Source organism: Vipera berus, assembly GCF_964194415.1.
Source record: "Vipera berus genome assembly, chromosome: 6".
Taxonomy (NCBI): Eukaryota; Metazoa; Chordata; class Lepidosauria; order Squamata; family Viperidae; genus Vipera; species Vipera berus.
Window position 1 is genome coordinate 76,621,948 of NC_138208.1, and position 23,759 is coordinate 76,645,706.

General features: G+C 41.9%; 1 protein-coding gene across 1 annotated transcript in view; it reads left to right on the top strand.

Annotated features, from left to right (window-relative positions):
- Positions 1–23,759, top strand: part of WNK1 (WNK lysine deficient protein kinase 1) — a 154,886-nt gene that overhangs the window by 80,905 nt on the left and 50,222 nt on the right. Inside the window, exons 9-18 of the mRNA XM_081330521.1 lie at positions 6,502–6,570; positions 7,404–7,547; positions 8,063–8,473; positions 12,433–12,681; positions 13,303–13,403; positions 14,491–14,653; positions 19,488–19,604; positions 20,527–20,673; positions 22,491–22,548; positions 23,216–23,353. Of these exons, the coding sequence (XP_081186647.1) occupies positions 6,502–6,570; positions 7,404–7,547; positions 8,063–8,473; positions 12,433–12,681; positions 13,303–13,403; positions 14,491–14,653; positions 19,488–19,604; positions 20,527–20,673; positions 22,491–22,548; positions 23,216–23,353 (1,597 nt within the window). The remainder of the gene's footprint in view (positions 1–6,501; positions 6,571–7,403; positions 7,548–8,062; positions 8,474–12,432; positions 12,682–13,302; positions 13,404–14,490; positions 14,654–19,487; positions 19,605–20,526; positions 20,674–22,490; positions 22,549–23,215; positions 23,354–23,759) is intronic.

A 23,759-nucleotide genomic window follows, 5' to 3' on the forward strand; every position in this document is an offset into this window, starting at 1 on the left:
AAGGGATAACATATCCATTCTGGAATAATAAAATGCAACATTTGACAAATACAATCCATTTGTTATAACTAGGTTTTGAAGGTATGAAAACAATGAATAATCTGTAGGCTTTTGTAGAAGATGGAGATCTTGTTGCAGTTTAAAAGCAGATTCTCTTCCTAATTAGACAACTATTTCTCAGGAAGTGTATTGTATTGCAAAAAAAGAGTATGTATTGAGAAATAATGGTATTGAAGCAAATCTTCTAACAAAATGTATTTATCTTAATAAAAAGATCATTGGAAAAACAGCTTCTAACAAAAGCAAATATTCCTATAGACAACAGTCGCTGCCATGGATGTATTTAATGGATTTGTATAACACTCAAAACATGTTGTATGTTAAAAGAGAGCCATTTATTGAGCTGAAATGGTGATATGTTTCTGTAATATCTGAACTACTTGTCTTGTTCATGTCAATACAGCCTCAGTCCATGATGTATCCATATGGGGGAATCCCAGCATTCATAGATTCCCAAGTAATTTTTTCTACTGTTCGTGAACAGCCAGGCTCTTTCTCACCACCACCCACCTGTCCTTCAGGGGTGTCCATTTCTCAACGGCGCAAAAGTACTTCTATCCTTGAAGCCCAAACTTGCCATTTCCAGCCCTTGTTGAAGACCAGCCAAAATTTACTTTTCCCTGGTGGTAGTCCAACAATTTGGACACCAGAGACATTGGCGACAATGAGCACAACTGCTCATACATCCACAAGAGAACACATACAGGCTAACACTGTGTTGAAGTCGACTCAAAAATTGAACGATTACAGACCTGGACAAGCAACTTTGGAGGATGCTACAAACACGTTCACCCAAGAAGCACTATATTTAGTGGGCATGCACTGTCAGTCTCAGTTACCCGAACACTATGAGACAGTATCCTATAATGCTCAAAGAACTGAGCAAAACTTGTTGCAGGCTCCTGAACCGAGAAATGTACAAGGTGGCCCTCTTCAGAATTCTGCTTTTGAATATCAAACAGGGCAAACCTTTTTGGCAAGACAAATTCAAAATTTGAGATTGGATTCTGGAATGAATCCATTCTTGCCAGTGTCCAGCATATCAACCCCATTGAGTGGAGACGCCATACAGATGAATTTCCATCCAGTCTTTGTTCCACATTCTGCACCTGCTATACTCTCTCACAATGGGGATGGTCAAACAAGTGTGTTTGAGTTCCATGTTCAAACTCCCAGTGTAACTGCAGGAGAAAGTACAACCTTACCTCATTGTGTTTATAGAAATCGTCAAACAGATTTTAACCAGGAGGAGTCTACTCAAAGAACTTTACAGCCTGTTCGTCTTCAGCCTGTAAAAGAGGAACAGAGTAATTATATGAGTTCTGAGTTCATGATGAGTAGAGGCAGTTCTGTTCTCCAGAGCTGGCTGGAAGGTAGCCAAGGGTATTCCAGTGACTCATCACAGGTGACTTCTTCTGATACTGGTGATTTTCTGTCGCCTCCTCTGAGTGGGACATCTGTATCATATGCTGCAGATTTATCTTTTTCTGCTTCCCAAATGGCTCAGAAGGTATTGCCAGATTCACAGATCTTCATCCACTTTCCACAGGGAACTTCATCTGAACAAGCACTCTCTGCCTTGGTTTCAGCAAGATCATCTGCACTCTATCCTCAGGTTACCAGTACAAATGCTTCAAATTTTCTTCGTTTTTTAGTGTTATCTTGACACTATAGTATAAGATTCCTTACATTCCTTTCTCCCTTCCCAAGATACTCTGATACTGAAGGACAAATTGTTTCTCCAGGAATGGGTTGCCTGTTGAAACCATTCTAGTCCTATCTTATTAGGAACATCCCTCAGTGGGACTATTATGTAGAGGGTTGTATTGATTGTAAGCAAATCTTGGTTGTAGGGCTGTGTAATATGTAATGGTAAAAAGTTATTTTATTGCATTAAAATAAAAATACTGTCTTTTTACTTACTTGAAGCTCAGTTTGGAAGCTCAGGTAAGTGAAATTTACAGCTTCTTTTCACCATCTGAAAAATGAAAAAATATGGGAGGCTTGGATGTTTTGACAGCTGTTAGAAGCCCTCAAATATCCTTGCTCATTTTTATAAAAAATTAATCCAGTATTTCCTTATTCATATTGTATATTATGATTGTTTAATGTAAAATCAACAGAAATGATAGTACACATGTATGTGGTGTTTTTACAGAACATCCAGATATTTTGAATAAAGGTGCTGGGAATCCTTAATATTTAGCTATACAAAATTCAGGTCAACAAACCGCAATCAAATTAATTAGGAGTAAGTCCTATGAAACTTAACAAAGCTTATTTTATAGAGAGAATTGTACTTACTCATTTTATGTTTTGAGGTTACAGTCTTATACAGGCTTACTTAGGACTAAGCTCACTACAGGAAATCCTTAACATGGGCGTAATTGAATCTTGAATTATGGTTGTGGTAGGAAGTTGAGGCATCATGTGACTTGACCCAATTTTTCAATATTTTTTGTGGTAGTTATTAAGCAAATTAAGCAAACAACGTGGTCATTAAGCAAATCAATTTTCTCCAGTGGGTTTTTTTTGTCAGAAGCCTGAAGTAAACATCAGACACTGGCAAAAAAAGGGTGCAAATCGTAGTTATGTGACTGCAGGATGCTGCCAAGGCCCCTAAATGTGAGTCAGTTGCCAAGTGCCAAAAATGTGACCACATGATTATGGGCGGTTTGTGCCATCATAACTTCAAAAACAGTAAGAAGCTTTTGGGGAGTCCATTGTAACAGTCATTAGGTCACCGGTCATAAGTCGTGGACTACCTATAAACAATATGTGTGTGACCTGTAAATAAATAGGAGTTCGACTACATAATGTATCGCTCAGCATCTAAAGTTGCATTACTTCGCACACATGATACTTTTATAGAAGTATCATATGAGCAAATTAACGCAATTTTAGATGCTGAGCTATACACCATGTATATATACTCAAATATAAATTTTTCCACTTTAACAAAAAAGTGGTATTTTTGTCCCCCAGTATTCCATTTTCCAAGATTCTGCCTTCCCCCATATTTCAGAAATTTTACACCCCAATCCATAACTGGCACCCGTTGGAAGGTATGCATAAGTGGTAATAGTAGTAAAACATGGGAGTCTGCCCTACCCACTTATCTTTCTCCTTGATTAAACTAAATTAGTTGTTGATCAGTGTGGTCAAACTGTGATAATGAGATGCCACAGAAATACATAGCACCACACAAATACTTAATTAGACAGTAGTGGAATTGTATCACAATGAAGTGTGTGAATTATACAATCTTCAGCTGTTTGAAAAACTACACACAAAACAGAAAGTTACAAACATAGATAATAATTTCCGCCCTCTCCATTCCGCAGAAAACCCCCTCTCCATGAAACTGGTCCCTGGTGCCCATGAGGTTGGGGGCCATTGCCCTACATCCACTTGCTATCCATTCTGTTGGGAAATTTTCTTATAGGTCAAGTCCCTATAATATGATATGGGACTTGTATTTTTTTCTTTCTTCTGTTGTTTCTGTTACTACTTTTTAAAATACATTGTTACCTAATTAGAAATGAACCCACAAGCTCAAGAGAACGAATCTCCACCCTCATCCTATACCTGAGCTACAGATATTCGCCACTTTCGCAGTTTTTTTTAAAAAATGTTCGTTTCTCCTTATCCATTCTTGATCTTGGCAAAAATAAAAAAATAAAAATCTGCCCTACGTTCAGAATATTTAATCTTCCATCCTTCACTAATTATCTCATCCTCCATCATAAATATCAAATATTTAATACCAAAATATTTGTTTTCCATATGCATGCATGGATAGGTATGCTTAACCACATATTTGAAACAGTGCAATATCTTTGGATTTTCAAATAGCCCAGACACTTTTTGTTCCTATCTGTCCCTTCATTGCACCTAACAGGACTGTTTCTTTATGGATTGTATTAATTCAGAATATTATACTATTTTTCTATAGTTATCCTTGGTTCTTCCACTACCGTCTTTCACATTCATAGCATGCAGTTATCACCTGTATATGATTCCATACATAACAGCTTAGATCCGTGGTGGCGAACCTATGGCACGGGTGCCAAAGGTGGCACGCAGAGCCCTCTCTGTGGGCATGCGCGCCGTCGCCCAAGTCCTAGGCCTTCAGCTGGGCTTTATAAAACCTTTTCGCTTTAGGCCTCCACCACCGTGTGCAAGGGGAAAAAAAGGTTCAATCAATCAATTTCAACTTCTCGCGGGGAAAAAAAAGATCTCGCAAAGTTGAAATTGACTGATTGAACTTTTTAGTCCCACCCAGTCTGCCGTTACCACTGCAGCCATGCCAACCCAATGGGCCACGCCCACCCAAAGGGCCATGCCCACCCGGCACCCAATGATACATAAGTGGGTTTTGGGTTGCAGTTTGGGCGGTCTCTAAAAGGTTCACCATCACTGGCTTAGATTATACCAATTCATGCATTTGATACACATTTCAGCCCTTTCATTCATATTTAAACCTACACCTTCTGTTTCCTGCATGCCCCAAAAGTGCTTTTCCAAAAAGCAACTGGACTTCCAAAAGTTGCCCTTTGAAAAAGCACCTTTGGGACACCATGACCTGGATGACCGAGAATCTCCATTAGACATATCCTACGTGCATTCAGCAATTCCACTTACACTATCGGACTACTTTCTTTTTCATCTATTATATTCTTCCTATTTCTCTTTGTTGCCACACACATGCAATGTATTTGTTCTGTTTTCTTTCCTTTATTTACTAATGTTTATTCTTTACCATTTAATTCTCCACATTCCAAGCAGAAATTTTACATGTGCTATGTATGGCAGTTGCTCTGCTTCTCTTGTACATTTGACCAATCGTGATTTTCAGTTAATGCTTTTTAATAAAATAGAGAACATGGAGACTAGATAACCAGCACTGATCGGACTTGTGCCTCATGCAACATTATCTGCTCATGATAAGAATAGTACCCGTTTTTCCACATTGTTGCAGCATGCCATAAGTAGAAACAAAGGACAGTTTTACCTCAAGCATTCTCATGTTTTTCCATATAAGATGGGGTCTCTAATGCAGTATTTCTCAATCTTGGCAACTGGACTCCCAACTCCCAGAATTCCCCAGCCAGCATGAAGCTGCCAAGGTTGAGAAATACTGATCTAATGTAAGGCTATCTTGCAAACTGCTATATGGTTACAGCCAATATAAACATAGGTAGTATATTTGTATACTCAAGTTGTACACTCAAACATGTACATTGGCCCCAAAACATTATCTGTCCCTATCTAAGCATTTAGTACTATGATTGCTATCTTGTTGCTATTTCTTCTGGTTCTAATACAATCTGTGATTGGGGGGGTTGTTCTAAGAATCTTGGAAGATGAAATGAAAATATAAACAGTTAAAGCAAATTGTACATCGAACAATTTCAAAATGGTTAAATAATTATCAATTATAATTATTGCAAGACATTTCTAGAAATAGTATTTTTTTCCTTGGGTTGACTTCAGAACTGTGTTCCACATTTCCTCCTTAACATGAAGTTTTGAACACTGTATGCTTTTATTTAATTAAAATTCTTACCGTATATTCCTATATATTTTCACCTTAGCTAAAAAATACCCACTTCTTTTGTAAGCTCTCCAACCCCTTTCTGTCTTGGTACTCGTGTATTACAAATCTAAATTCTGTTTTTTTCTTCTTTGAAAACATTTGTTTTTCATTATATATTGAGATACAGTCCAATACATAAAACACATTTCATTATATGGGAATGATCGCAAAAGGTGATCATTGCCATTCCAGCTTAAATTATTTTACAACCATTCGTAACTGTGTTGTTTCAATTTTTATTTGCTTACTCATTCAAAATTTGAAATTAGTAACCATTGGCTTTGGGTGCTTTTTCTGAAAAATGGCTGATCCTTACAGTATCTTTGAGAAATTTCTAACAAGGTTCTTGGATTCACTTAGATTTGGCTAGAAAATACCATTATTTCACCTAACTATAGTTCAGCATTTTGTCTTCCTAACTCATCGATTAGGTTGATATAAATCTTTGAAAAACTGAAGGAAATTTAAATTTTTAAAATAGAGATCAGTAGCATTCTTCCCGTAGAAATTGAGTGTGTGTACCTATTTCTAGCACAGGCTGTTTTGGGGTTGGCTTTTTTTTTATATTAACAGCCCCATACACACTCACAAACACATATTGCATTTTTATATTAGTAACTGAGTTTGATTATTGGAAAAATGCAGCTGCTTTAAAGGGTTGCAGACGGGTGCATTGTGAAGTTCCTTTTAGACAATTGGGATTACTGCACAGTCCTAACTGATTAAAATACAATGCTTTTCCATTTCAGGGGAATTATTACTTTGCGTCATTATTCTTGCAATGTTCCCAGTACAGAAACTGATGAATAGTCTGATTCTGTTTCTCTTTCCCTTGTGTGCAGATGCAAGGGCAGCCATCCTCAAATGAATCATCAGTGAACACATCACAACTTTTGCAGCAAAACCAACTGGTAATGATGAATGCTTGTTAGATGTATAATTTTATAGATTTGAGTGATAGCCCTCAAAGTATTTTCATAGCATTTTCGGTGTTTTTCCTCTGGATTGATGTTCTAGATTCAAAAAATTGATATACATTTGGAAATACTATAAATTTAGCAACTGTAACAACCAGACATTCTACGTCTTGCGCATTTTTCTGCTATTGATGCAGAAATATTTTCCATTTAACTCCACTCTTGCTTTAGTCTTTTCACTTTCCTTAGGCCTAGAAGCCAACATAGTGAGTTGGGCCAGTCTTGTTTTCTCAGCACTTTCAGTCCTAATTAGCATCAGGTTCTGCAGATAAAATCCCTCACTGCATCATGCATTGATAGTTTTGCTAGCAAGCAAAAACAGCTGTATGGTGGACAAGTGTTAAGAAGAGGGAACAATTGATTTCAGCTAAATCAAAAGCTGTTTAATTTATCTAAATCTGCTCTTAAATTGTAAAAGGATGACTTTTTCCTCCATATCTATTTGGATATGATGTAGATGTCCAAACTAAATGTATTGGTTAATTAAACAAATTATATAGCTATCCAACTTATACATAGTATTTTAGAAGACTGTTGCCTATAAAAGTTGATTTACAATTCCTAATATCCCCAATGTTGAAGAGGCTGGCTTGGGCTGATTGTGGTTGTAGTTCAACTACCACTTGCTCATTTTATTTTAGTGTCAGTATGATTCCTGTTCATAGAATCCATGGTTGCAGAAGGCACATGTATTCCAAATTAAGGTTTTCTTTTAATGAAATATTTCTGAATTCATTCTCTTTTTTTATTTCATTTCTTCATTACAGATTACCCAACAGCCAACCACCTCTCAGCAAACTGGGCAATACCAAGTTCCACAGCCATCAGTTTCCACTGGAGCTGCTCCATTGCAGCCAGTAACACAACAAGCACAAGTAATGCCTATGCCTCAGGTACCTGCTGGGACACAGGTATAGTACAATTTGATGATTTCTAAGCCACCCTCTAGGCTGTCTAAACTTTAGATTTTTACTTTCATGTGGATTAAAAAAAAACCCAGACTATAGATAACAGGATATGTATTGCCTGGAAAAATAGAATAAAGGTGTGTTAACTATGAACTTGATGAAAAGAACATCGATTTATGAAAGGGGAAGAATTGCCTACATGAGTTTGGACATGATCTAAAATTATGTAATAGACTGGAATAGAGTGCCTTTGGTATGTATGATTTTGAGAGTATATTGGAACCAATAGCCCAATAATCTTAATATTGAACATTCCTTAAAAATGCTCTTTCCTATGTGCCTTTCTCCTTTACTCTTGGCTAAGAAACCTTCCTGCTAGTTTTACCGAATTTTTTTTAATGCTCTCTTACTAAATAAAATGTAACTATTTTTTCTTTCTTTGGACTAATGCAGTAAGAACATGCTTTCTGTAACCCTGCTTCTTAAAACTCCATCTCTATTTTTCTTTACCTCCCCAGCTTCCTGTTTCCCAAACAGTGCCGATCATCCAGGGTGAATTACCTATTGGAGCACCTTCCCTTGCTCAGTCTTCAGCTGCCCCAGTCATGTCTCATTTCCTCCCAGTGGGACAGGCCATACAACCACCACTTCTTCCACAGTTCTCGGCCTCTCAAATGCCCATACCAGCACCTCAGGTGTCTGTGGCTCAGCCGTGCTTCCCATCTCTATCCATTTCTATGGCAGCTGGCATTAACCAGCCATTGCTTACGCTGGCTACATCTGCTGCAGCAGCTGCTATTCCTGTGGCTCAGCTGTCCAGCCAGGTGCTCCCACAACTTCTTCAGCCAGGTGTTCAATCCATGGGATTACCTCCTACTCTGGGACAAACTGCTGAAGTTCCACTTCCAGCTACAGATGCTCTGTACCAGGTATTTTGGGAATCAAGCAAAAGTCCCTGTCTGTAATGTCATCAGTTCCTCAATGTTTTAGTTCTCATGAAAAATCTTCAGTATGGGAGCTCTGCTTTACTTGGAAGAAGAATAAACAGGAAAATATAGTTTATCAGTATACGTGGGAATCTTCTGATTTAAAACTAAATCTGTGTGTAAGAAATGGGCCCTTTATTTAAAAAAAAAACCAGTGATGCTTTTATTTTAAAAAGTAGCATTTATTATTTATTAATAGTGCAAAGGCAGCTACCAATGTCTAAAAAAGGAGTTCAAAAATTACTGTTTAAACTCCATGTATTATCTCATCCTTAAATATAAGAAGGGATGTATACTAATTCAGATGCTTCCTTAGAATTGCTTGAAGAAAATGACTTAAGATGATTTTTTTTTGAAATTTTAGCTATTCAGTTTTCATTTCTTAAACTAGAAGGTACACTGCACAGCTTAGTCCTTGACTTGCGACCACCATTGAGCCCAACATTCCTGTTGCTAAGTAAAACATTTGTTAAGTGAATTTTGTCCCATTTTACGATCTTTCTTGCCACAATTGTTAAGTGAAGCTTGCAGTCGTTAAGTTAATAACACGGTTGTTAAAGTGAATCTGGCTTCCCCATTGACTTTGCTGGTCAGAAGGTCGCAAAGGGTGATCACATGACCCCGGGACACAGCAACTGCTGTAAATATGCCAAGCATCCAAATTTTGACCACATGACCATGGAGATGCTGCAGTGGTTTTCAGTGTTAAAAATCATTTTCACACATTTTCATCAATTTTTTTTCAGTGCCATTGTAAATTTGAATGATCACTAAATGAACTGTTGTTAAGTCCAGGACTACCTGTACTGGGGCAACAAACAAGAGATACTTTTGTTTGATTGCTTTTTTGTTCTGCAGTGTTCTCTATTGCTTTTTACACTGTGAACATATGCTCAGCATATTCTCTTTAATTTTAGAATATGAAAATACCATTTGCTTGCCTTGTGCCACAGTACTTTTATATTTTGCCAAGCACGCCTCTAGAATTAAAAAAAATAGAAGAGGGGGATCAGATGAAATGTAGAGGGGTTTTTTTTAACTTTACCATGAGTAGCACAGTTCACCTGGAAGTTTAAGGGTTTGCAGCTGAAGTTCTTCTTTCAAAGAGGAGTAGTTGCTTGCTACAAAGGTAAAGTTGACCCTAAGGCAATATGCTAGGGAGCTTCTGAAATAAAAGTACCGTATATACTTGAATATAAGCCGACTCGAATATAAGCCGAGACCCCTAATTTTACCCCCCAAAAATGGTAAAAGTTGGTGACTCGAGTATAAGCCGAGGCTGGGAAATGCAGCAGCTCACCTTATGCTCCTCTCCAGAGATCTTCCCTCAGCAGCGGCCGGCAAAGTAGCTCGCACGCGAAACAAGCCCGGCAGAGGAGCCGGAGCGGCGAGCAGAGGCGCCCGGCCCAGATCCTGCAAGGCCCGGCCGAGACGCGCCCCCAGCAGCGGAGCTGCTCCGGCTCCTCTGCCGGGCTTGTTTTGCATGTGAGCTACTTTGCCTGATGCTGAGAAGACCCGCTTGGGCACTCGGGTTGGTGTCAGTCTCCGCAGGCCCTTCTCGTTTCCAGGAACGTCAAGCGCGCTTGGCTCCCCACCCCCACGGCAGGGCAGGGCAGGGCAGAGACTTGCTCGCCCTTCTGACGGCCCTGAAGAGAAACGAAGGGCTTGCAAACTCCCCGCGAGAAGCTGGTTTGCACTTCCCCTCCTCCTCCGCCCAGCCTTTACTCTTCTTTCCTTCCACTTTCCGGATTAGGGCTGGGGAAGGAAGGAAGGAAGGAAGGAAGGAAGGAAGGAAGGAAGGAAGGAAGGATTTAGAGAGGAGGGAAAGGGGAGGGAGGGAGGAAGGAAGGAAGGAAGGAAGGATTTAGAGAGGAGGGAAAGGGGAGGGAGGGAGGGAGGAAGGAAGGAAGGAAGGAAGGAAGGAAGGAAGGAAGGATTTAGAGAGGAGGGAAAGGGGAGGGAGGGAGGGAGGGAGGGAGGGAACAAGCAAACGCTGCCCCAAAACTGGGGCGTTTCAAGCCATGGCTCCTCCGGGAACAGTCGCTTAAGCTGCAGTTCATCCGGTTCCCCCAGCCTTTCCAAATATTCCAGGCTGGAGCATTCACTCCCTCCGAAGTTCCTCCAGCCATTACGAGCCGTTTCTGGTTAAGTTCAAACAAATACAAGCAGATTCAAGCCGTGGCTCTTTCCGCCCCGAAAATCAGCTGATCGGGCGTTTCAAGCCGTTTCAAGCGTGACTTCACTGAGCTGAATAGTGCAGGGTTGCACTTCCCCTCCTCCTCCGCCCAGCCTTTACTCTTCTTTCCTTCCACTTTCCGGATTAGGGCTGGGGAAGGAAGGAAGGAAGGAAGGAAGGAAGGAAGGAAGGAAGGATTTAGAGAGGAGGGAAAGGGAGGGAGGGAGGAAGGAAGGAAGGAAGGAAGGAAGGAAGGAAGGAAGGAAGGAAGGATTTAGAGAGGAGGGAAAGGGGAGGGAGGGAGGGAACAAGCAAACGCTGCCCCAAAACTGGGGCGTTTCAAGCCATGGCTCCTCCGGCAACAGTCGCTTAAGCTGCAGTTCATCCGGTTCCCCCAGCCTTTCCAAATATTCCAGGCTGGAGCATTCACTCCCTCCGCAGTTCCTCCAGCCATTACGAGCCGTTTCTGGTTAAGTTCAAACAAATACAAGCAGATTCAAGCCGTGGCTCTTTCCGCCCCGAAAATCAGCTGATCGGGCGTTTCAAGCCGCGGCGTTTCAAAACGGCCACAATCTCCCGGCAAGACCTCCTCTGCAGTTCCTCCAGCCATTACAAAGCAACTCTGGTCAAATTCAGGCCGTTTCGGTCTAATTCAGGCAGATGCAAACAGATTCAAGCCGCGGCTCTTCCACCCGAAAATCAGCTGATCGGGCGTTTCAAGACGCGGCGTTTCAAAACGGCTACAATCTCCCGGCCAGACCTCCAGCTGCCTCACCTGACAATCGGGGAGGGGAGGGGAGGGGGGGAGGAAGGAGGAAGAAACCAGCGCACCCTTCGCCCTTTTATTGTCGCAATCGAAGAGGCAGGAGAATGCGGGGTGGGGAGGGGAGAGAGAGAGAGAGAGAGAGTAGAAATCCCTATTTTCGGAGCCGAGAAGAGAAGCGCGGCTACAGCAGTCGCTAGAGTTCCCCCCAAGGGGGCGGAGAAAGAAGAACTCTCGGAGCGTTTCTTTCGTAAATACGCGCGCAGGCACATACTCGCCCAGCCGCGCGCTTCGCCCAGCTTCTCGCGGGGAGTTTGCAAGCCCTTCGTTTCTCTTCAGGGCCGTCAGAAGGGCGAGCAAGTCTCTGCCCTGCCCTGCCCTGCCGTGGGGGTGGGGAGCCAAGCGCGCTTGACGTTCCTGGAAACGAGAAGGGCCTGCGGAGACTGACACCAACCCGAGTGCCCAAGCGGGTCTTCTCAGCATCAGGCAAAGTAGCTCACATGCAAAACAAGCCCGGCAGAGGAGCCGGAGCAGCTCCGCTGCTGGGGGCGCGTCTCGGCCGGGCCTTGCAGGATCTGGGCCGGGCGCCTCTGCTCGCCGCTCCGGCTCCTCTGCCGGGCTTGTTTCGCATGTGATTCTGGGCCAGGTGCTGCTGAGGGCGAGCAGAGGCGCCCGGGCGACCCCAGCAGCGTCAGGCAAAGTAGCTCGGCCGCGCGCAAGTCCTCGGTAAGTTCTTTTTTTTTGTTGACTGGAGTATAAGCCGAAGTGGATTTTTTCAGCCCAAAAAGTGGGCTGAAAAATTCGGCTTATACTCAAGTATATACGGTAAATCTAAATTGGTGGTTGGGGGAAAAAACACACTTTTAACAACCTGGCTTGCAATTTCTCCTTTCTCGTCTGTTTCATACTGTTTCATACCAGTCACCCCAAAATAAGCTAACATGGCTTCCTCATTTGTCACAGGGCTTCCCACCTCGGCTACCAGCACAGTATACTGGAGACTCAAATATTGCTTCCTCTTCTGTGGCTTCTGCTTGCCTTCCTTCTGCAGTATTGTCCCCTCCTTTACCCACAGAAGCATTGGCTCAGCCAAGCTATCTTGCTGCAGTAGGGCAGCCTTACATGGAACAGAATGTTTTAGTTTCTTTGGGCAGCCTAGGAGGACAGGTTCAAGGGCCCCAGTCTGCTTCCACACAGCAGACAGCATTAGAGGTAAATGGATGAACTGCATGTTGTTGGGAATGTGCTTTGGAAGCTGGATTTCAAAGCTTCAGTTATAGATCCGGTCCCATTTTCAGATTCCAGCTAATATTGTATGTTAACTTTCAAATGAATTTCTCTTACAGCAGAATGTGATGCCAATGTGGAAACCTTGTTGCCCCTGGCTGTGCTGTTGGGACGTGAGTGGGCCTCCCAGATGCAAATTACTTGCTAGTACTTCTCTTCTGGCTAATAATGCCCTTTAAATAAGATACAGATTCTCAGTAGTACCTGGAAGAAGAAAAAATCTTTCCTCAGAACTCTTCTCTGCAGCCCTGTTATTACTGGAAGAGATTTGAATTATCCCTGCATTCTTCATTGGCTTTTCTGTTGCACATTCTGCTAGTAAGATTTCTGGTTGCATGGCAAGCTTTGATGTCACATTAATCTCATGGTTGACTTCCTGAATTTGCACGAGAAACCCCCTGAAAGTTAACAGTTTGAATTCACTTAGATGCTTTAAAAAAATGTAGAGAGTGTGCTTTTCAGCTTCTAGTTGCATAGATGATTGGACTAGAGATTAAAAGTAACAGTTTAAGAAGGTAATTGAATGTTAAGTTTTTCCCATTGCAGGTTACAACTCCTGGAATCACGCAGATTGCACCTCCGGAGCCTCAGCCTTCAATACAGCAGCAACCTTCACAATCAACTCCATTAGTTTCTTCAATAGACAGGTAAAGAGTTAGCTACTGCTTTTTGGAAGACAGTTGTGATAGCAAAGAATCTGATTTTCTTATTCACAGATTTGAGAATGCTTTTAGTTAATTTTGCATGTAAGCTAAAACTGTGATTTTCTGAGATACTTAGAGCATGCAAGAACCCAATACAGTATATTCAGCATAATCACCTAATAATAACTTTCTCGTTACTCTTGAAGATGAAGCTTTCTTAAAGTAGGTGAAATAGTACAGTAGAAAATTGTATAGCGTTTATAATTTATTAGGCTGTTGTAGATATATTCATTTTGGTGCATGCTACTTTGTTCTTTAAACAAAACTCCCACCTCCTGAGTTTTTGTCCCAGTCCTGGAACAAAACATTCTGAAGTCTGTTCCAAGTGTTGGTTTGTTAATTTCTGAGTCATGATTAGCTTGTGGGTTTTGTGTTTTTCCCCTTTTTAAATATGCTTCTGATTTGACACTGCAAGGTATTAGTTTTGTCTTTAATGCTCTTGGCTAGGACTGATGGAGCAAGGAGGAAATGGCAGTTGTAAAAATCAAATGTCTAGGCTCAGAGGAATCACTGCTAATAATACTGTTGAGGTTTCAAATTCTAAATTATTCAAAATAGCTTCTATATCGAATGAAGGCAAATATACATGTCCCTGAATAATGTTGCAAGATCCAATCCAACATTCTGGTGAGAGAGAGGTTCCCTGAGGATGGGGCTCCAGCACACGTCCTAAAGCTTGGAAGGCCAAGCCTCTGCTCCTGGTGACCGGTGCAGATTGGATCCAGTTTTTTTTTATTTTTGAGCTATAGCACACTTGAGAACTCATGCTAAATGCAAACTGTGTGTTGTTTTTGGTTTGCTGATGCCTTTTTGGTTTGTTGAGCAACGTTGGCAAGTAGCCAAATGCCTTCATTTGTACTTTTAAGGAGCCAGCACCAAAACTTAGCACCGAGAGAAGGTTGTATTTTGCTGCTATTAGAATCCACCTTCCTAAAACAAAGAAAAGAAAAGAAGACCTGTAAAACCAATTTCATTTGGAAATGGAAAATATTACTAACATTTTTCTTTTTTTTCTTGTTTTTTTTTTTAGTGCTCATTCAGATGTTGCCTCAGGCTTAAGTGATTGCAATGAAAGTGTTTCAGCCTCTAGTGGTAGACATGAAGGGAGGACTACCAAGCGGCATTATCGTAAATCAGTACGCAGCCGTTCTCGAAATGAGAAATCTACACGTCCCAAACTGAGAATTCTTAATGTGAGTTACCTGTTTGTGTAATAGTATTGTGTTAATTAAAATATAGCGCTAAGTAGTTTGGGATTACTCTTGTCAAAGAAGCGGGTTCCCACCAAGATAGAAACCAAAAGTCCACTTTTTCCAAGGGGGTAGGGTAGGCTGAGATTCAGATTTGTCCTATTAATATATTTTATGACATTGTAAGATTTACAAATATAGACAATTGCAGCAGTGCTGTTGATGTGACTGCTATCATTGTAAAATAATTAGGTAAAGGTAAAGGTTCCCCCGCACATGCGTGCTAGTCGTTTCTGACTCTAGGGGCCGGTGCTCATCTCCGTTTCAAAGCCGAAGAGCCAGCGCTTGTCCGAGGACATCTCCGTGGTCATGTGGCCGGCATGACTAGACACCAAAGGCGCACGGAACGCTGTTACTTCCCACCGTAGTGGTCCCTATTTTTCTACTTGCATTTTTACGTGCTTTCGAACTGCTAGGTTGGCAGAAGCTGGGACCAGTAACAGGCGCTCACTCTGTTATGCAGCACTCGGGATTCGACCCGCCAAACTGCCGACCTTCTGATCGACAAGCTCAGCGTCCTAACCCACTGAGCCACCGCGTCCCTTATAATAATTATTTGTTGTTGTTAGTTGCGAAGTCGTGTCCGACCCATCGCGACCCTATGGACAATGTTCCTCCAGGCCTTCCTGTCCTCTACCATCTTCTGGAGTCCATTTAAGCTCACGCCTACTGCTTCAGTGACTCCATCCAGCCACCTCATTCTCTGTCCTCCCCTTCTTCTATTGCCCTCAATCTTTCCCAGCATTAGGCTCTTCTCCAGTGAGTCCTTCCTTCTCATTAGGTGGCCAAAGTATTTGAGTTTTAGCTTCAGGATCTGGCCTTCTAAAGAGCAGTCAGGGTTGATCTCCTCTAGGACTGACCGGTTTGATCGCCTTGCAGTCCAAGGAACTCGCAGGAGTCTTCTCCAGCACCATAGTTCAAAGGCTTCAATTCTTTGGCGCTCAGCCTTTTTTATGGTCCAGCTTTCACTGCTATACATTGCAACTGGGAAGACCATAGCCTTGACTATGTTGTGACTCAGGGCCAGCCTGTGGGTCCGACAGCCGGCTCCGATGTATCGGATGACTCAGATGAGGGGGAGGAGGGAGACGAACCGGCTGATGATGGCTTGGAGGCTTTGCAGAGCCCTCAGCCGGGGACCTCTTCTCAGCTGCGTGAGCCCGATAGTGCGGAGGATGATGACCCACAGCTGGCCCTGTTCAAGGACGCCCGACGCAGGAGGCAGTCGAGCAGGAACAAACAAAGAAAGGCTGTGGGACTCCTCGGGAGGAGGCACAGGGAGACCACGCCCTGAGCTCTCAATAAAAGGAGTGTTTGGGGAGGGGCTGGTTGCTGAAAGCAACCCTTCCGCTTGAGGATTCAAGTTCCTGTGTTTTTGTTTCTTGTTCTGTTAATTGACTATTAAATCTTGGCAAACGCTTTTCAGCCTTGGACGCTCTCCAGTCTCTTCTGTTTGAATAGGGGTTTGCCTTGCTACAAGGCCGGAAGAGGGCTGGTTCAGAACAGACTATACGCACTTTTGTTGACAGGGTGATGTCTCTGCTTTTTAGTGTGCTGTCTAGATTTGCCATGGCTTTCCTCCCCAGGAGCAAGCGTCTTTTAATTTCTTGGCTACAGTCCCCATCTGCAGTGATCTTGGAGCCCAGGAAAATAAAATCTGTCACTACCTCCATTTCTTCCCCATCTATTTGCCAGGAATTGAGAGGGCCAGATGCCATGATCTTGGTTTTCTTAATGTTTAGTTTCAACCCAAGTTTTGCACTCTCCTTCTTCACTCGCAACAAGAGGCTCTTTAGTTCCTCTTCACTTTCTGCCATTAGAGTGGTATCATCTGCATATCTTAGGTTGTTGATGTTTCTTCCGGCAATCTTAATTCCAACTTTTGATTCATCTAGCCCTGCCTTTCTCATGATGTGCTCTGCATATAAGTTAAATAGGCAAGGCGACAGTATACAGCCTTGCCGGACTCCTTTCCCAATTTTGAACCAATCAGTGGTTCCGTGTCCAGTTCTCACTGTTGCTTCTTGGCCCGCATATAGGTTTCTCAAGAGACAAATAAGATGGTCTGGTATGCCCATCTCTTTAAGGACTTGCCACAGTTTGTTATGATCCACACAATCAAAGGCTTTAGCATAGTCAATGAAGCAGAAGTAGATGTTTTTCTGGAACTCTCTAGCTTTCTCCATGATCCAGCGTATGTTAGCAATTTGATCTCTAGTTCCTCTGCCTCTTCGAAATCTGGAGTCTAGCTTGTAGAATTTTAAGCATAACTTTACTAGCATGAGAAATGAGTGCAATGGTGCGATAGTTTGAACATTCTTTGGCACTGCCTTTCTTTGGAATTGGAATGTAAACTAATCTTTTCCAATCCTGCGGCCACTGTTGAGTTTTCCAAATTTGCTGGCAAATTGAGTGTAGCACTTTTACTGCATCGTCTTTTAAGATTTTGAATAGCTCAGCTGGAATACTGTCACCTCCACTAGCTTTGTTGTTGCTCAGCTTTTCTAAGGCCCACTTCACTTCACATTCTAGGATGTCTGGCTCGAGGTCAGTGACCACCTCATTGTGATTATCTGGGATGTTAAGCTCATTCTTGTATAGTTCTTCTGTGTAATTTTGCCACCTCTTCTTAATCTCTTCTGCCTCTGTTAGGTCCCTGCCATTTTGGTCCTTTATCATGCCCATTTTTGCATTAAACATTCCCTTCATCTCTCCAATTTTCTTGAAAAGATCTCTGGTCCTCCCTATTCTATTGTTTTCTTCTATTTCTTTGCACTGTTCATTTAAGAAGGCATTCTTATCTCTTCTAGCTATTCTCTGGAATTCTGCATTCAATTGGGCATATCTATGTTTTTCTCCCTTGCCTTTTGCTTCCCTCCTTTCCTCAGCTATTTGCAAAGCTTCCTCAGACAGCCATTTTGCTTTCTTGCATTTCTTTTTCTTTGGGATGGTTTTGGTTGCTACCTGTTGTACAATGTTGCGAACCTCTGTCCATAGTTCTTCAGGCACTCTGTCTATCAGATCTAATTCCTTAAATCTATTTGTCACCTCTACTGTATATTGAACAGGGATATGATTTAATTCATACCTGACTGGCCTAGCGCTTTTCCCTACTTTCTTTAATTTAAGCCTAAACTTTGCAAGGAGAACCTCATGGTCTGAGCCACAGTCAGCTCCTGGTCTTGTTTTTACTGACTGTATAGAGCTTCTCCATCTTTGGCTGCAGAGCATATAGTCAATCTGATTTCTGTGTTGACCGTCTGGTGATGTCCATGTGTAGAGCCGTCTCTTGGGTTGTTGGAAAAGAGTGTTTGCTATGACCATCGTATTCTCTTGACAAAATTCTATCAGCCTGTGCCCTGCTTCATTTTGTACTCCAAGGCCAAACTTGCCTGTTATTCCAGTTATCTTTTGGCTTCCTACTTTAGCATTCCAATCCCCCATGATGATAAGGACATCATTTTTGGGTGTTAGTTCTATAAGGTGCTGTAGGGCTTCATAGAACCGGTCAATTTCATCCTCTTCAGCACCGGTGGTTGGGGCATAGACTTGGACTACTGTGATATTGAATGGTTTGCCTTGGATTCGAACTGAGATCATTCTGTCATTTTGAGGATTGTATCCCAGTATTGCTTTTCCTACTCTTTTATTGACTATGAAGGCTACTCCATTTCTTCTGAGGGATTCTTGCCCGCAGTAGTATACCTGATGGTCATCTGAATTAAATTCACCCATTCCTGTCCATTTTAGTTCGCTGATACCTAAGATGTCGATGTTCAGTCTTGTCATCTCTTGTTTGACCACGTCCAGCTTTCCTTGATTCATGGATCTTACATTCCAGGTTCCTATGGAGAAAAAATCTTTACAGCATCGGACTTTCCTATCACCACCAGACATATCCACAGCTGAGCGTCCTTTCGGCTTTGGCCCAGTCGCTTCATTCTTTCTGGCGCTACTAGTACTAGCCCTCTGCTCTTCCCCAGTAGCATATTGGACGCCTTCCGACCTGAGGGGCTCATCTTCCAGCGTCATATCGTTTTGCCTTTTGGTACTGTCCATAGGGTTTTCATGGCAAAGATACTGGAGTGGTTTGCCATTTCCTTCTCCAGTGGATCACGTTTTGTCAGAACTCTCTGTTATGACCTGTCCATCTTGGGTGGCCCTGCACGGCATAGCTCATAGCTTCATTGAATTACGCAAGCCCCTTCGCCACGACTAGGCAGTAATCCATGAAGGGGTTATAATAATTAGTGAAAGCTAATTATTTGTCCTTGTGTGGGCAGGTGTTTTTTTTTAATTGTTGCCCAAATAATGTGTGCATGAAATGCTACTTTGTCTTGGCTCTTAAGCCTAAATCTCGTGTAGGCTTCTTGTTTTGTTAGAGCAGGAGTACCCAACCCCCGGGCCGTGGACCGGCACCAGGCCGCAGCATGCCAGAAACCGGGCCATGCAAACAAGCAAAGCCCCATTCGTGGTATGCAGGCAGTACATGAAACCATACCCCCTCCGGTTCACGGAAAAACCTCTCTCCACGGAACTGGTGCCCAAAAGGTTGGGGAATTCTGTGTTAGACTGTTCATTTTCTTTTCCTCAACTCACTTGAGTGTAGACTGGTAGCTCTGCTTCTCTCCTACTTTCTGAGCTAGGAAGAGGAATTGTGTCCCATCTAGACCACTACTGCATACCACTGGTTAATAAATACTGTGCTAGATAACTGAGCTGATTGAGTTGATCATCTGTATTCATGTGCATTTTGAAAACCATTCTGTTTTTCCAGGTTTCAAATAAAGGTGATCGAGTTGTGGAATGTCAGCTAGAAACACACAACAGAAAAATGGTTACTTTCAAATTTGATTTGGATGGTGACAATCCAGAGGAAATCGCTTTTATAATGGTAAAACAGTTCATACGAGGACTTAGTTCACTGTTAGCAGCAATAGTTTTAGTAACTTACCCTGTCAGATTTCTGTCTCCAAAAATTTAATTTTGGTACGTTTCCTCGTAAAATCTGTACTGCTGAGTCTATGGCAGTTTCTACCTTCTACTGAACACTCAGCTTTTTTATATACGAAAATGGTTAAATCAAAATTTGGACAGCAGGAATTATTGCCTTTTTCTTCTAAGCCAGGGGTGTCAAACTCGCAAGGTCACCTGACATGTCGCGATGTATCGCGACTTTCCCCCCATTGCATCCAGCCTGTAGACCGGCAGTTTGACACCCCTGTTCTAAGCTATCATTTATTTGGCAAACAGCTGCTTTAACAGCTGCTGTTTGAAATTCTGAAATCAGATGGTTACTTAGTAGCTTTACATTTGATGACAAGTTTTTCCCCATTACTCGTGTGTGTTTGAGAAAAGATATAGCACCTTTTATAATAAATGTTTAATATGTTTATATTGCTTTTCCTTTTTTTTTACTTGTTAATCCTTAAAGGAGAAGAAATTGCCATAGTGATTTATAGTAAGCAATGAAAAGCGACAAATGAGGATCTCTATGCCAAATATTGACATATCTGGCTCTAGGGCTGCCACTGAGCTGCAAAAGTCCATGTGATCACAAATGGGTAGCAAACTGAGTAGTTGTCTAGATATTTACTGTCCAGAATAGTAGTTCTGTTAATACCTAATTCAACTAGTGTTTGTACATTTGAAAATCACTTGCCTTTTTGTGTCTAGAAGATAGTTGAAGTGTGTGTGTTTCCTAGAATGCTGTGTAGTACATCTTTTACAGGTTTGCAAGGAGAGTGTTGCTATTTGCTCCAGAGGATCATCCTGTAGCAATTCTGTAATTACTGTAATTCCGATTTTATATGCAGGTGCAAAATGAATTCATATTAGCAATAGAGAGAGATTCATTTGTTGAGCAGGTTCGAGATATTATAGAAAAGGCAGATGAAATGCTCAATGAAGACCCCAGTATGGAGGCAGAAGGCGATCAAAGTATGGATGGTATTCAGAACCAGGTATGGGTTGATTTTGATGTCCTAGCATTTATCTTAAATTGTTTCTTTTCTATTTATATTCTTTTTGTTTTTGCTAGGCAATCCTGGCAAAAGATATTTATAATCTGAAATTGAACCATCATATGAATAATTATGGGTCTTTTTCTTCTCTCTCAGCAGTACTGTCCATTTTGTGTCCCTTTATTGTAGGTTTTATTTCCTTTCTTCCCTTAAAGTTCTTTGCTTAGTTTCTACAGGCAGGAATGAGGGCATAGGTACGCTCGGTGGCAAGTAGCCTTTAGTTTAGAAATGTGTAGCCTTCAACTCTCAGAATTTCCATCTGGCATGCAGTCCGTACATTTTAAATTTCTGAGAGTGAGAAACACTGACTTAAGAAGACATAACACAGAAAGGAAGAAAGAAGGACTGCATTTTAGTCCCTCGTAAAGTTAAATAATGTGTCTTAAACTGCCCATCTCTAAGCAATTAAAGAGAAATGTGATGGAACCTTATCCCGTCTTTTAGCAAAGATGATAGAATGCCCCTCCATCCACCTCATTTTTTATTGCTCCAGCTTTCTGAATGGCCATTTCCTCTTATTTACTGTCCGTGTTGCAAACTGAAAAGGCAAATTAAGTGCCTAGGGCAGGGGCTCCCAACTGGGGGTGCTTGCCACCCTCTGGGGGTGTGTGACGATATTCCAAGGGGTGCAAAAACTTGGCTTTTCAAAATTATAGTGCCGTGGTGGTGAACCTATGGCACGCGTGCCACAGGTGGCACGCAGAGCCCTCTCTGTGGCCACGCGTGCTGTCACCCCAGTCCTAGGCCTTCAGCTGGGTTTTATAAAAGCTTTTCACTTTAGGCCTCTGCCGCCGTGTACAAAAAAAAAAGGTTCAATCAATCAATCAATTTCAACTACTCACAGGAAAAAAATAAGTTCTTGCAAAGTTGGAATTGATTGCTTGAACTTTTTAGTTCCACCCAGTCTGCCATTACCACTGCAGCCATGCCCACCCAAGGGGCCATGCCCACAAAATTGGCCACACCCACCCAAAGGGCCACGCCCACCCGGCACCTGATGATACGTAAGTGGGTTTTGGGTTGCAGTTTGGGCACTTGGTCTCTAATAGGTTCGCCATCACTGTTATAGTGTACATGCATAATTGGTTGCTGTTATTTTGAACTTTTGTAAGGGGTGCGAGAATATATCAGAAGCATTCTACGGGTGCGGGGTATAGAGCCACTGGCCTAGGGAGATTGCCAGTGAGGAAACTACAGTTGCTTTGAAAATTGAAACATTTGAGAAATGTTTTTCTTACGTCAACCTTTTAATGATTAGATGATTTTAGTAATTGTTAATGAATAATTTTCACCTGCACTATAGTTGTCCAGCAAGCTGGGTAGTATATAGATTTAATAAATAAATTGAAAGATACAATTTTTGTAGATGTAGCAACACTTGAAAGCAAGATACCAAAATATCAAATTAATTAATTAAAATATTTACAAGTGAACCTATGCATATTTCAGTGAGCAGCCTTTATATTCTGGGGTAACATACATTATGAGTATCTGGAATATGGAGAGTCAGTTTAGTGTAATTTGTTGGACTGTAAATTTTAGTTCTTCCTTGGGTATGAAGGCCAGTTTGTCTTTGGGCCAGTCACTTTCTTTCAGCCCAACCCCACTTCACAGGCTGTTCTAGGGAAAATGGGAGGTAGGAGGATTATGTACACCATCTTGAATTAAACAGATATACACAGAGAGAGAGGGGGGGGAGAAGAGAGAGAGAGACTCTTAGCCTAACTAATTAATTCTGACATTTTCCTTTGTTACAGAAATTGGATGGAGACTTCAAACAACCAGATTCTGTTTCTTGCATGCCACAAAGAGTAGGCAAGTACCATCATAGCAATTCTGCTGTGATTTGGCATTGGTGATTTTGACCATGGATACTTTAGTATTTCAACTACCTATTTCATTATGGGGTAATCCTTGCTTACTGCCCACTCATTCAGCAACTGTTTGAGGTTGCAACGAGTGGTACTTAACAAACAGGCCTCAAAGTTCCAGCTGTTCCACCACACGGTCACAATTTGCAACTTTCTCTGCCAGCTTCCCACAATTAAAACCAATGGGATGCTGGCAAGGAATGTCAGTACGCCAGGCTGGTAAGCTCCCCTGGACTCACGTGGCACTACACCCTGTTTCCCCTGGCTCCCTACTTTGCATATGACTGCATCAGGCCTCCCCACCCCCCGTGATACTCCCTCATAGCACCCCTGTGCTCCTTGCTTAGTATACACCACCTCCTGCTTAATGACCCACATGTCACGGGGTCACAGTGACAAGTAGGACTGCCAAGATTGTCGTCGCTTAGTGGTGCAGTCATATGACGTCATGTTTTATGACTGCATCACTTAGCAGTGACAATCTTGCTCCCGATGTGACATCGTACATGAGGACTGCCTGTATTAGAAGGTAGGAACTTTGCACTGAGTTAGAAATTGGATTGCATGTAATTGCACATCTATAACCAGTTTCTTTCTTCTTGTTATTTTAGGTGTACCTCCTAATTCATTTACTCAGGTAGTCCATTCTGCTGGAAGAAGATTTCTTGTCAGTCCTGTACCAGAAAGTAGATTGCGAGAACAGAAATTTTTCACTTCCATTCCATCAGAATATGAGCTTTTTGATTCAGGTAAGTTAAATAGCATTCCTACACAAAGTGTTAGTTCAGATTGCTCTCACATGTAGGCTTGGTTTAGTTGGGCTTGTTTTAATTAAAAATGGTGTAAATTACCCTGACCTAAACGTCCACCTTTCACCAGATAATACATATCTAGAGTTTGAGAACATCTTCAAAGGTTCTCTTTGTATGACTATTGACATGTGACATGCTCTTTTTATCTGTATCGGGCTTTTAATGTTTCTTGTCTAAACTAACCCGAACAATTCTGTTTATCTGTGTATCACATGAAATCTTAAAAACAATCAAAATGAAATCATAGGAAAGATTCAAAGTATTGATTATCTCATGAGATTTCAGCTGTTTCCCAAGTCTTTAAAAAATGGGCCAATCAGTAATACTACTTAGTGGTTTTGTT